Source organism: Perognathus longimembris, chromosome 17, assembly GCF_023159225.1.
Source record: "Perognathus longimembris pacificus isolate PPM17 chromosome 17, ASM2315922v1, whole genome shotgun sequence".
NCBI classification, from domain to species: Eukaryota; Metazoa; Chordata; class Mammalia; order Rodentia; family Heteromyidae; genus Perognathus; species Perognathus longimembris.
Genome location: NC_063177.1, coordinates 43,197,863 through 43,212,269, shown reverse-complemented (window position 1 = coordinate 43,212,269; position 14,407 = coordinate 43,197,863). Strand labels below are relative to the sequence as shown.

The following is a 14,407-nucleotide window of genomic DNA, read 5'->3' as shown; positions in this document are numbered from 1 at the left end:
AAGAGGAAGTAATTCAATATAGAGGCAAAGAGTAAATAATTAAAAAAAAAAAAAAACAGTTAAAGCAAAGTGCCAGTAGGTCATGCCTATAATCCTAGCTACTTAGGAAGCTGAAATCTGAGGATCAAAGTCCAAAAAGAGCGTAGTTATGCAGACAAATCCAAGACATTCTTATATGCAATTAACCAACAAAAAAGCAGAAGTGCATGTGTAGCTCACGTGGTAGAGTACCAGCTTTGAACAGAAAAAGTCAAGCAAAAGCACAAGGCTAGCTAGTATTGACAACAACAACAAAAATCAGCTAAGAAAATTGATAAAAATCCTTTTAATCTGTTACTAGTACAATAGTTTTGATATAGAATTTAATATACAATTTAACTCATATCTTCCCATGTGTATGTATGGACATGTTTTGAAGGTTATTACCTTGTACTTTGGTCAATTTCTCTATCCTGGTTCCATTTTCACACTATTTTAATTATGATAGCTTTTTAAGAAGCTTGAATGTCTAGAGGAGCAAATGGTTGAGAGGGTTTTAACTATATTGCTAAATGTTGCTGATTCATACAACCAGCTAATACAAGCCTCAATTTTTTAGAATTGTTATGGCAATCGAGAATTGACAGTCTTCTCTATGGCCACATCCTCAAATTTAATCTGATCACAGATGCTAAGAAGAAGTGGGCAGTGTAGGTATTTAAATGGGAAAACTGGCAGTTTTTGGTCTCAATCTATAGAGATGCGGAAAATAGTCCCATTCATTTAGGTTGTCTTTAATGTTTTTTTTTTCAAATTTTTATTATCAAACTGATGTACAGAGAGGTTACAGTTTCATACATTAGGCATTGGATACATTTCTTGTACTGTTTGTTACCTTGTCCCTCATACCCCCTTCCCTCCTCCCCCTTTCCCTTTCTCAGTTCACTTACACCAAAAGTTTTGCAAGTATTGCTTTTGTAGTTGTCTTTTTTTACCCTGTGTCTCTCAATTTTGGTATTCCCTTTCAATTTCCTACTTCTAATACCAGTATACACGGTTTCCAATATACTCAGATAAGATTACAGAGATAGTATAGGTACAACCACTGGAAGGTGATACAAGAACATCATCAATAATAGAAGCTAGATACAGATGGGACGTTGAAAGTAGTTACAACTGTGATATAACAATCGTTTCCATAACATGGAGTTCATTTCACTTAGCATCATCTTATGTGTTCATAAGGGTATAGCTATTGGGCTCTTGTGATGCTCTGCTATGACTTGCCTAAACCTGCACTAATTATTCCCAATAAGGGAGACCATAGAGTCCATGTTTCTTTGGGTCTGGCTCACTTCACTTAGTATAATTTTTTCCAAGTCCTTCCATTTCCTTACAAATGGGGCAATGTCATTCTTTCTGATAGAGGCATAAAATTCCATTGTGTATATGTACCACATTTTACTGATCCATTCGTCTACTGAGGGGCATCTGGGTTGGTTCCAGATTCTAGCTATGACAAATTGCGCTGCGATGAACATTGTTGTGCTGGTGGCATTACTGTGATTTTGTTTGTGGTCTTTTGGATAGATACCAAAAGTGGGGCTGCTGGGTCATAGGGGAGTTCTATATTTAGCCTTCTGAGGAATCTCCATACTGCTTTCCAGAGTGGCTGAACCAGTTTACATTCCCACCAACAATGAAGTAGGGTTCCCTTTTGGCCACATCCCCTTCAACAATTGTTATTGTTGGTTTTCTTGATATATGACATTCTTACTGGGGTGAGATGGAATCTCAATGTTGTTTTGATTTGCATTTCTTTTATGGCCAGTGATATAGAGCACTTTTTCATATGTCTCTTGGCCATTCTCATTTTAATCCACCACATCAACCGGAGCAAGCTAAAGAACCACATGGTTTTCTCTGGATGCGGAAAAAGCATTCGATAAAATCCAGCACCCATTTATGCTAAAAGCCCTGGAAAAACTGGGATTCCAGGGAACATTCCTGAATATAATCGAGGTAGTTTATGACAAACCAACAGCAAGCATAACTCTAAATGGTGAAAAACTAAAGCCATTCCCTTTAAAATCAGGAACAAGGCAGGGATGTCCACTCTCTCCCCTGCTCTTCAACATACTACTAGAATTCCTAGCCAGAGCAATTAGGCAAGAAGAAAATATAAAGAGGATCCAAATAGGAAAAGATGAAGTTAAACTTTCTCTCTTCGCAGATAACATGATCCTATACCTAAAGAATCCCATAGACTCTACCCCCAAGCTACTAGAGTTGATCCAAAACTTTGGCAAAGTTGCAGGATATAAAATAAACCCTCAAAAATCAATGGCCTTTCTCTATGCTAACGACCCAAAGACCGAGGCGGAAATAAGGAAAGCAACTCCTTTTGCAATAGCCCCCAAAAACATAAAATACCTAGGGATAACCTTAACTAAAGAAGTGAAAGACCTCTTTGAGGAGAACTTTAAAAGCTTGAAAAATGAAATTATGTCAGAACTAAGGAAATGGAAAAACCTCCCATGCTCCTGGATTGGGAGGATTAATATAATCAAAATGTCAATATTGCCAAAGGCTAGCTACAAATTCAATGCAATACCCATTAATATCCCAACACCATTTTTTAATGAAATAGAGGAAGCAGTCCAGAAATTCATATGGATCAATAAAAGACCTAGAATAGCAAAAACAATCCTAAGCAGAAAGAACAGTGCTGGAGGAATTACAATACCCAACTTCAAGCTGTATTATAAAGCTATAGTAATAAAAACAGCTTGGTATTGGCACCGGAACAGGCCTGAAGACCAATGGAACAGAATTGAATACCCAGAAATGATCCCACAGAACTACGCCTACTTAATCTTTGATAAAGGAGCTAAAACAATAGTTTGGAAGAAAGATAGCCTCTTTAACAAATGGTGCTGGCAAAACTGGCTCAACATATGCAACAAACTAAAACTAGATCCTTATATATCACCCTGCACCCAAATCAATCCCAAATGGATTAAAGACCTCAAAATCAAAACAGACACCCTGAAAACACTAAAGGAAGGAGTAGGAGAAACACTTGGGCTCCTTGGCGCAGGACGGAACTTCCTTAACAATGACCCAGAAAGGCTACAAATCAAAGAAAGGTTGGACAAATGGGACTGCATCAAACTGCAGAGCTTCTGCACGGCAAAGGACATAGCTCGCAAGATAAACAGAAAGCCCACAGACTGGGAGAAGATCTTTACCGGCCATTCAATGGACAAAGGCCTCATCTCTAAAATATATGCAGAACTAAAAAAATTACCTTCTCCCAAAACAAAACCACAAAGAACCATTAGCCCCCTCATCAAGTGGGCTAAAGACTTACAAAGAGACGTCTTTAATGTTTTAACAGTTTCATTTTCTCCTCACACATTTCACTTTACATAGCTCATATATTTTTCTTATGGAAGTTTTTAAATGTATGAAAAATGGGAAGAACATTGTAATGAATGCTCCTATCTATTTTAACATCAACAATTATGAATTCATAGCCATTCTTCATTCAGAACCTCATTTGTCAAGCTTACTTCTACCTTGATGTTGCTCACTTAAAAGGCACAGATACCCATAACCAGTGTGCCTTTACTGTGAATTGAGGGCTCTGGCATAATGGAGTCCTTTGCCCTATTCAATATCTTGTATCCTGACTTCTACCTTGTCACATAGCAAAGTCACAAACTCTACTTTCTTTCTTTCTTTTAACATTTTCCCCCGAAAGAAAATGTCTGAATGGACTATTAACACTAGTTATTTCTAGATAATATTGAACATTTTGTGTTACACATGTGAGTACTTTTGTGCTTTCTTTTTATTTATTTAATCTTAATAGTTTTTCTGACCAAAACCAATAAAAATCATTATTCAAAGGAAAATAACAGCAAACTGATGCTTGTGCCAGATGTGTCATCCCAGTTGCCTCAAAATGTAGCACTTACCATCAGCTTCAGTCAATTCCACAAGCTTTTCCACTTCTGGCTTAGAGAGATAAATTCCAAAATCTTCCAGACAAGTATTTAGATCCTCACAATCAACTTTTTCATCTTCAATTTTGTCAAAAGCATTAATGACATTAGTCAGCACTAAAATAAAGAAGTATACTTGCATTAAATGTAAATAAAAAAGAGAAAGCCAGCAGTAACAAAAATATAAATCATTTCCAAAATGTTATATATTAAAAGCACATGACCATAATTATTTAAAATAGTGAAGATCAGTATGTATCAAAATCAGTCAAAATATTTGTCTTTGCTCTAAAGTTTCTATGCCTAAAATGCACTGACAATAACATAACTAAAAGTGTATAGAAAATATGAAAGGTTCCTAGTTAATTCAATAAATTGAAATGTATTTATTTCTCATTAGCAGAAAATCTTCAAGCATTAATAACAAATTGAAATACCATTCTGTGGAAATATGTAATTCACTCCTTGGTGAGTCCCTTTATTTTATCTCCTGTAAATATATATTATTACTTAGAAACAATAAAAAACCTGTGAAATTCTTATTTTCAATTAACTAGCAAAAAACACAAGCTGAAGCATAGTTCAAGTGACAGAGCATCATGAATTGAAGCCACAAGACCCCTTCCATGCCCCCTCAAAAGCTATACCACAAAGTTTCAGAAAGTGTCCCTTTTACTCTTCAGAAGAACAGTATATAACAGTGACTAAGATGGTAAGTGAATTATTTCATAGGGAAACATTGGGGATGTAGGTTTGTTTATATTACCTTCAAGAAATTGACACAAGTACTTAAGCTACGTGACAAATGTAGCTTTTAACATCAGTTTCATCTAGTTATAAAAAGAAGTCTCTTAGAATTCATTTTTTTCTTTTTAAAAAATTTTTATTGTCAAACTGATGTACAGAGAGGTTACAGTTTCATACATTAGTAGAATTCATTTTTTCTTATCTGGAAAATCCAGTTTTTAAAAAAACCTTGGTGTGTCAGAGTAATAATAGCCAACCAGCATTTTACTTGACTAAGAATCACAGGAGTTTTAAATATTTGTCCCAATAGAATTTAATTCTTCCCAGTATAACTGTTCTTTCCTTCAAATCACTTTAAAGCAAGTTTCCACCTACCATCATATTCATGAAAACTTTGATCCTTGGAGAGAGTCATAATAAAGTCATCTAAGTTCACCAGTCCATTTTCTATAAAAATCAAGAGTCATAGATTATAGTTTTAATTGTCATTTGCATAAGTAATAAATTCACATTAAATGCAAGTATGAAAAAACATTTGATCTTTCATTTCATCATCCTATTTCTCTTTCATATACTTTCTCCTAAGAGGAGTGTTTGTAAATTAGGTCAGTTCCTTTTATTTCAGCAATGATTGAGGCATGTTAGTGCTAAGCATAAGTGATACCATCATAAGTAAGGCACAGTCTCTGCCTTTTCAATATCAATAGATGAAAATAAATTCAGGTAGACACTAAATTCTTTTTTTTTTTTGGCCAGTCCTGGGGCTTGGACTCAGGGCCTGAGCACTGTCCCTGGCTTCTTCTTGCTCAAGGCTAGCACTCTGCCACTTGAGCCACAGCGCCACTTCTGGCCATTTTCTGTATATGTGGTGCTGGGGAATCGAACCTAGGGCCTCATGTATACGAGGCAAGCACTCTTGCCACTAGGCCATATCCCCAGCCCCAGGTAGACACTAAATTCTTGATAGGTATGGGTAAAAGGAAAAGTGTTCCATATAGATAGACTACAAAAAGGCTCAAGAATCTATTTCATGCCACCATGGAAACCCATACACTATCAATATGCTCTCTATTAAGACACCTTGACAATATTAACCGGCTGGTTAATATTGTCTAGTACCTATTTTTCAATACAAACCTTCCACAGTAATCACACCAACTTGGAAAAGCAACAAAGGATTCGATAATTTTATTAGCACCCAATTCCCATATATTTTCAATCAAACCTTTTCTATTTTTCTTAGCTGAGAAATTGTATCCAGATAGAGTCTTCTTTTCCTTAAAAAAATGTTCTCTCTCCCCTCAAGCTGAATTTTTGCAGTGAATAATTCTTAGTTACTGATAAAAAAACACTTTCTCTCATACACAAACTCTCACAAAAACAAAACCTCCCTAGAGACAATGTCTTCCTTGAACTTAGACTAATAACCGGAATGTACCATTTAATATCTAGATGCTAACTGCTTTCTTGATTATCACTAGCTCTAAATTCCCTCCAATTATTTCTCCCTCAATCTCTAGGAACTTAATTCAATTATTTTCCTTGATGGAACTAGAGATTGAATTCAGAGCCTCTTACTTGTAAGCTATGCAAGTATTCTACCATTTGAGCCACATGTCCAGCTCTTGATCAAAGAGATTTTGTTTTGTTTTGTTCTGTTTTAGTGTAGATTGGTATTTAGTTTTATGCTAGGGCTTGAACTCTGCAGACTTGCAATCTTGCTCAGCTTGCCTCCGGCTGGCACTCTATCACTTGAGCTTTACCTCCAGCTTGGCTTTTTGCTAGTTAATTGGAATCTCACAGATGTTTCTGTTTGCACAAGCTTCAAACCACAACCTTGCAGGTCTCAGCCTCTTGAGTGGCTGGGATTATAAGCATGAGTTACAAGTTCTTAGAGAGTTTTATACATCTTGGATGTTGTAGTATTGTAGTATGAACTTCTCTACAGCTAGATTACCTTTGCTAGTATCTTTCACTCTGGAAAACACAGGTAGAAAGAGTCTTACTGAAACAATTCGGTGTTACAAAAAGCCTATATCTTCCAAAACCAGCCCATTTGAATAGTCATTCTTGCTGGGATTTGTTTTCTACTACTTTCCATTTTTTATGTTTTTTTTTCTTGATTTTCTTCAGAATGACCCATTCCTGCTTGAGAGAAATTCCTCCAACATGTAATACCATCCCATAAAAATACCTAATTTTCTCAAAAAGTTTGGTGTTATCAAACTCTTACCATTTTTAGTCTCTTTCACACTTCTCTGGAATTCTGTGTCCGATAAAGTAATCCCTAATAAGGGCAAAGTGGACTGAAGATCTTCTACAGTAATGTAATTTTCCTGGAGTTTACTGATAGCTTGAAGGATATTTTCTAAATATATAAAATTTAGAAAACTGTTAAACAACAGAATTAATGTGTCTAAAAGCAATAATTGGTGCCCAAAATCTCAATCTCTCTCTCTCTCTCTCTCTCTCTCTCTCTCTTTCTCTCTCTCTCTCTCTCTTTCCTCCTCCACAGTTATACTATGTAGCCTAAGACAGTCTCAAACTTGGGATCCACCCACCTCAGCCTCCCAAGTACTAGGATTACAAGGATGTGCCACCACACCAAGGTATACCTAAAATTATTAATCAGAGAACAAGTTTTACCTACTCAATATTAACTATTAAAAACAATAGCTTTTCTCCCTACATTTCTGTTGTCTTAAATTTGCTTTATATCTCTCTTTTAGAATAAACAAAGAACTGACTTAAAATTCTATAAACATATATACACTGCTGGTTTGTCACAGCCCGTGCCAATGGCCATCACAATGCTTCTTGCTTCAGATTAAGATGTAATTAATAAGTCTAAGATAAAAAACAACACTATTTCAACAATATTTTTATTTAAACTCCAGAATTCTGAGAAAAATGTGAGTTATTTCCCTTTCAGTAAATTTACCTATGGCAAGCTTTGCATGTACAACTTTCAAATACTAAAATTCTAAAAGTAGATACACATGGATGAATAACATCACTTCTTTGGTATTCTGGGAGAAAATGAATAACATGAATTTACTCATGAATATAAGAAAAATCCAAAATAAAGGCATTAAACAAAATGGTCACTATTCTTCAAAAGTGTTAAGGGCATTGAAAGATTGATGAATTATCCCATGTTGGAAGAGACTAAAGACTCACGACAGCTAAATGTAGTGTATAATCCTAGATCAGATTCTAGATCAGAAAAAGGTTACAATAGACAAACTTTGAATAAAGTCTATGGATGAATATCAGTATTAATTTTCTGGTTTTGATCATTAGACTATGAGTATATAGGATATTAACACTTGGGAAAATGAGGAGCATGTGGCAATGTTTTCTTAAATATATTTTCAACTGTTGTAAGTGCAAAATGAATTTAAGATGATAGGTTAGTGCTTTTCAATAAAAATCATTGGTATGGTCATATTTCATAGATGCCCAATTACCATCAATTTTTTTGGAGAACTCATACCAAATAAATTATTTTATACTTCTCTGTATACAAAACATAAATATGGCAGAGGTAGCTGACATCATTTGGTTTTAGCAAAACCAGGTAGGTAGATTTCACTTTCTTCTTAAGGCCACTTCTATCTTTTGGCTAAATGTATACTACTCTCTTTCTGTTCACCCAGAGTTTATTGTTTCTTATTGAAACACAAAGATCCCTTAAAAATAGGAGTCTCAGAGTAATAGCACCACCTCAGTAAAGGAATAAGAATGAATAGTCCTAACTTTTCTCAACAGATAACATTCTTTGTCCAACTACATTGTTTGGGCTATGCATTAGTGTACTAATGGCTGATTTTTCACTGAACATTCATTTTTAACTATTACATTAAGTACTAAATGGAAATTTTTAAAGTTATAAAATTTCTTTAAGAAGACTAGTACTCTTTCCATTAATAGGAAGTTACTTAAGTAATTTCAGCACATGTTTAACTAGTACCTATACATAGTACTTCTGTGTTGGAAGTAGCATAGAAGGGTAGTACATACATTTACGTGAAAAATCATTAGTCATCTTTGAGTAAGACTATAAATCCTTGAGGACCTTAAATGTATAGTATTTTTTCTCATAATATTTTCCAATAGAGAAGAATACCTGATGTACTATGAATATCATTTAAAGCAAGAAACTGTAAAGAAATATTTCATAAACTCCTTCCACACTTTTAAAAATAAAGTATAAATATTCACAAAGGAAAATAAGCCCTCTCCTTTCTAGGAAACTTGAATAAGCTTCTCAAAGTTAAATTCTTCTCTACCCACCACCCCCTGTGAAAAATGGGGCATCTGAGAAGAAACTACCATCAAAATCACAAGATAATATTTATTGGCCTTCTGCACCTATCAAAAGTGGTGCTTACTCAAAGCATTGACAGTAGAAATGCTTACAACTAATCCAATGACAACTAATTATGTTCATTTCTATGCTGACTGAAGAACTCAAGGACCCAATTTCTGATTTACATGCATAGTACTGACCCAGAGTATTAACTGCAGGTTCTTCCTTAGATGAAATCTGTTTTAGAAGGGTAGAACGCCTTTTCCCAGATGGTTTCTGAGGTTTTGGAATACTGGTGATATCACTTTTATCCAGAAACTTATTGAGGCTTGTAATACTCCTCAAGCTTTGTGGTTTAGACTTTGAGTCAGGAATTTCAACCTTCTCTGAAAGTTTTCTTAAATCTGTTCCATACTTCGAATATGGTTCTTGGATTCCTGTGTGTCTGCTGTCAACCACATCTGGAAACTTTTGTGAAGAAACTTTTGGTTCTTTATATTCAGAGTCATTCCTCTCCAAAACATTACTATAAGATTGGAAGATTTTCTTTTCCAACCTTTTTAATAATGAAGATTCAGATGATCTTGCGGAACTTGATTTCCTCCTGTATGGGGCTACATATGATAATGTTCTGTTTGAACCTTTTTCATTCAAGCCTGGATCTTCCAAAGTTGCTAAGGAAAAGAAACATATTCAATTATTTCATGTATTTGTACAATTTGTATTGTATTTCAAAAACACCTAACAAGTCCTCATAAAAGCCATTCAAGAATATAAACTGCTTGAATATATAAAGCAAAATTTAACAAGTTGAAAAAACTGTGTCAACAGGGTAAAAAAAGAAAAACAACTACAAAAGCAATACTTGTATAGCTGTTTGGTGTACGTGAACTGAACACCTCATGGGGGGAAAGGGGTATGAGGGACGAGGTAACAAACAGTACAAGTAATGTATCCAATGCCTAACGTATGAAACTGAAACCTCTCTGTACATCAGTTTGATAATAAAAATTTGAAAAAAAAAGAAAAAACTGTGTCAATAAACTATTGACTGGAATAAATATAATCTGATAGTTTCCTATATTTAAATGCTTTCATCCAAAGTTATTAAAAGTTATAGTGAAACTAAAATGGTTCCAGTATATTGTTATGTTAAATTTTAATCTCTCTGATTTAGTCATTGCTATTCATTCTGGGAAGAGACATCAAGGATGGGGCTGGGTTTGGGGTTGTTTTGGTTTTTTTTTTTTTTGCAATAAGGTTAATAAAACTATAATTCTTAAAATTATAGGCACAGGTAATTGACCAAATGATATGAGCAGAAGTGTTAAAATGGTATGCAGAAGGCTGGGAATGTGGCTTAGCGGTAGAGTGCTTGCCTAACACGCATGAAGCCCTGGCTTCAACTCCTCAGCACCACATAAACAGAAAAAGCCAGAAGTAGCACTGTGGCTCAAGTGGTAGAGTGCTAGCCTTGAGCAAAAAGAAGCTCAGGGACAGTGCCCAGGCCCTGAATCCTAAGCCCAGGACTGGGGAAAAAAAAAAAAAGGTATGCAGAGCAATAAGAAGAGATTTTTTTAAATGTACCTATTAATGAAGAAAAACTAAATAATGAATTAAAAAGAAACTATGAAATTTTATTAAAGGATCAATATCAGAATGTATTATAGATTACAAATGAAATATTATTATTACCTTATACCTCTTGATACGTTAAGAACAAGATAAAAGGAAAAGGTTGAGACTGCCAGATTATACAATCAACTTTTTAAAAAAAGTGTTATATTAGGGGCTGGGGATATGGCCTAGTGGCAAGAGTGCCTGCCTCATATACATGAGGCCCTGGGTTCAATTCCCCAGCACCACATATACAGAAAATGACCAGAAGTGGCGCTATGGCTCAAGTGGCAGAGTGCTAGCCTTGAGCAAAAAGAAGCCAGGGACAGTGCTCAGGCCCTGAGTCCAAGCCCCAGGACTGGAAAAAAAAAAAAAAAAAAAATTAGAAAAAATTAGAAAAAAAAGTGTTATATTAAATTTTTATCCCCAATTTATGAATTAGAAAAAAAGGATTCAAAGACAGATTTCAAAACATATAAAGCCAGATAATGATGGCCCAGGTCTGTAATACTAGCTATTCAGGATCATTAAAGATCACAGTTTGCAGCCCTCCCAGGCAGGAAAGTCTTTGAGAATCTTAACTCTAATTAATCAGCAAAGAGCCAGAAGTAGAAGTAGAGCTCAAGTAGAGCTCAAGAGCTCACTAATCTTGAGCAAAAAAGCTCAGGGACAGAGCCCAGGCTCTGAGTTTATGCCCCAGTACTGGCACACAAAATAATAACAACCTGTACTACAAGATAAAACCTATAGTTTTAGGATTTGAAGACAATTTGATTTTTAAAGACAAAACTTGCTATCACAGCAAAAGCTCTCTTACAAACATCTTCATATAGTTGCTGCAGTTCACCCAAAGAAAACACAATGTCTCCAATATCCACCATCTGGTTGCCTGTAATAGAGTAATTTCAAGTACTGTGTTTACTTTTTAATACATATATAGCTGTCATATTGTTCTAATCTGAAAATAGTACAGAAATGTGTAGAATAGAGGGCCAGTTGTTATGAATTTTAAATAATATCTGCAATTGTGAATTAATAGCTCAATGCAGACCTTTAAATTACTATAAAGCAAGTGTGAACTTGAACAAATCGAAGAAGTGTGAAAACAAATTGATGCCAAATTGCCTTCTAATTAGGAACTGCTTCCTACAGTCAGGTTTCTTATTTATTTAGTGTTTATCCTCATTCTGTTGTAGATTGTGGTTCTCTCATCTTCCCGCCTCCTTACTGCAATGATTCTATAACAAACTCTTAGGTCATAGACTTCAAGGCTTCAGCCCCCAAAAGTCTGAGATTTGGTAACTCAAATATGATTAGTTGAGCAGGCACTAGTGGCTCATGCCTATAATCCTAGCTACTCAGGAGGTTGAGATGTTAAGATCACAGTTCAAAGCCAGCTGGAGGAGGAAAGTCCATGACATTCTTATCTCCAATTAAGCACCAGAAAACCAGAAGTGGCTGGCAATGTGACTCAAAGTGGTAGTATGCTTGCTTGGGCAAAAAGGTTTAGGGACAGTTTCTAGGTCCTGAGTTTAAGGCCCCCAAATGACACACACAAAAAAAACAAACCCAAACTCTAAATACAAATTGCAACTGTGATGCACTGTAAAGTGTATAACATAAGAATGTGAATTAATGTCAGGCACTGGTGACTCATGCCTATAATCCTAGCTATTAGGAGGCTGAAATCAGGGGATTGTAGTTTGAAGCCAGCCAGGGCAAAAAAAAAAAATCTGTGAGACTCTTGTCTCCAATAAACTACCAAAAAAAAAAAAAAGCCAGAAATGGACTGTGGTTCAAGTGGCAGAGTACTATCCTTTAGCAAATATAGCCTAAGGTCAGCACCCAGGCCCTGAGTTCAAGCCCCAGGATGGGCACAAAGAAAAAAAGAATGTGAACTAGTCCAAGAGATCAGGAGAAACATTTCTAGAAGTATAGACAGTTAGGTTCAGATCTAAGTTATGAATAGGAATTAACTAGAAGAGGAATGCTCAAAGAAAGAACATATGCAATGTCTATTGGGCAGAAAGAGGTCTAGTTGAAAAGGCACAGAAAACAAGGAAGAAATGTGGTCTGAAAGAAAACTGAACATGTGAAGGAAAGCTAGATCAGGTAAAACTTTACACACCACCTTAAGGGTTCTTGGTCACAAGGATTGTTATTGGCTTTTATGCGAGGAGACTAATGATTAGATTTATGCTTTGCATCATTTTTATGATGTTTGCAGTATAAAGGGGATAGAAGTGGATATGGATAGACTTATAAGGTTAAATTGCAATGGCTTCAAGGAAAGGTTATGTTAACTTGAACTAAGGTGGAAAAACAGAAACAGAAAGATCTAAGAGAAGTTTAAAATAAGAGAACTTTATTGATAACATGAGGAGAAGAAAGAAATTGAGTTTTCAGGAAAAATTCTTATGTTTCTTCCTCATCTTTCCTGAGACTGTTCATAGTGATAATAACTGTAATAAATGCTTATGTCTAATTCTTAAATCAATCCTATAAAGTTGGTATCTTTTGTCAAGTCCATCTCACCAAACAAGGAAGATGTAAGCCCAAAAAGCAAGATTATATAATGGCTTTACAAATAATTTCTATTGTTCCTGGAAAGGCATGCCTTAAAGACTGTGTAGTGAGCTGGGCACCAGTGGCTCTTGCCTGTAATCCTAGGTACTCAGGCAGCTGAGATCTGAGGATTGTGGTTTGAAGCCAACCCTGGGCAGGAGAGTGCATGAGACCCTGATCTCCAATTAACTACCAGAAAACCGTTCAAGTAGTAGAGCGCTAGCCTTGAGCAAAAAGAGACTCAGGGACAGCACCCAGGCCCTGAGTTCAAGCCCTACAACCATTTTATTATTATTTTTTTTTTTTACAAAAGACTGTTTACTGTCTTTCTAACTCCAGTATATCCCTCTACTCATGTCTACCGCACTAGGGCCCAATCTAATAGAATTCAGTGTAGCCTAAGCCTATCTCCATACAAAATTAGCACCCAAGGGGCCCACTACAAAGCCATCACTAAAGAATGAAAAAAAATCAAAGCCCACCAAAACAGATGCTATGTCAGATTACTTTTCTGCCATATTTACACAAACTGTTACCTCAGCCTAAAATGTCTTTCTTTTTTTTGCCACCACCCTCATCCCATTAACCCCCAGCTAATTCTTCAAGATCTAACTCAGACACCACTTTTGCTGATAATCTTTCCCTGTTTCTTTCAATATGCAAAAGCAGCCTACATACGCTCCAATGCACAGAGCATTCTAATTTTCTTAATTGACTCTTTCCACAGGAGAATGGGAGCTGTCCTAAAATAAGAACTGTTCCATTCATCTTTATTTCCCCTATCATAGATTCAGGCATAATAGTTATTAAATGACCATCATTACATTAAAGGAATGAATCACTAACCTAGCCAATCCCTAATCAATCCACCATTAGTGATTGTTAGTAGCCATAGTGATAACATAATAAAACTGGGAAGTCAAGAAATTTCAACCTCCTATATTGGGAAAACAAGGCCCTTTTCTTTGCTATTATAAGAAACTATCCACAAAGATAAGAAATTACTATTAGGAAAGAGAGATGAGGCTGAATTTTCTTTTAAATTCATTGTACTCTTTGAACTTTGCTAAACAAATGACAGTATGATAATTTTAGAAGCTTCTCATTTAAGTTTTTCTAGATTAGCCTTTACTATTGACACTGATAAGCTGTGGCAGTGGCAAAAGTTAAGAAACAA

At 35.5% G+C, this 14,407-nt stretch overlaps 1 protein-coding gene across 1 annotated transcript in view; it reads right to left on the bottom strand.

Moving 5' to 3' along the window:
- Positions 1 to 14,407, bottom strand: part of Efcab13 (EF-hand calcium binding domain 13) — a 94,899-nt gene that overhangs the window by 65,683 nt on the left and 14,809 nt on the right. The window contains exons 9-13 of the mRNA XM_048367260.1: positions 11,483 to 11,554; positions 9,249 to 9,722; positions 6,970 to 7,104; positions 5,112 to 5,183; positions 3,963 to 4,106 (exon numbers count right to left, since the gene is read on the bottom strand). Coding sequence (XP_048223217.1) covers positions 3,963 to 4,106; positions 5,112 to 5,183; positions 6,970 to 7,104; positions 9,249 to 9,722; positions 11,483 to 11,554 — 897 coding nt within the window. The remainder of the gene's footprint in view (positions 1 to 3,962; positions 4,107 to 5,111; positions 5,184 to 6,969; positions 7,105 to 9,248; positions 9,723 to 11,482; positions 11,555 to 14,407) is intronic.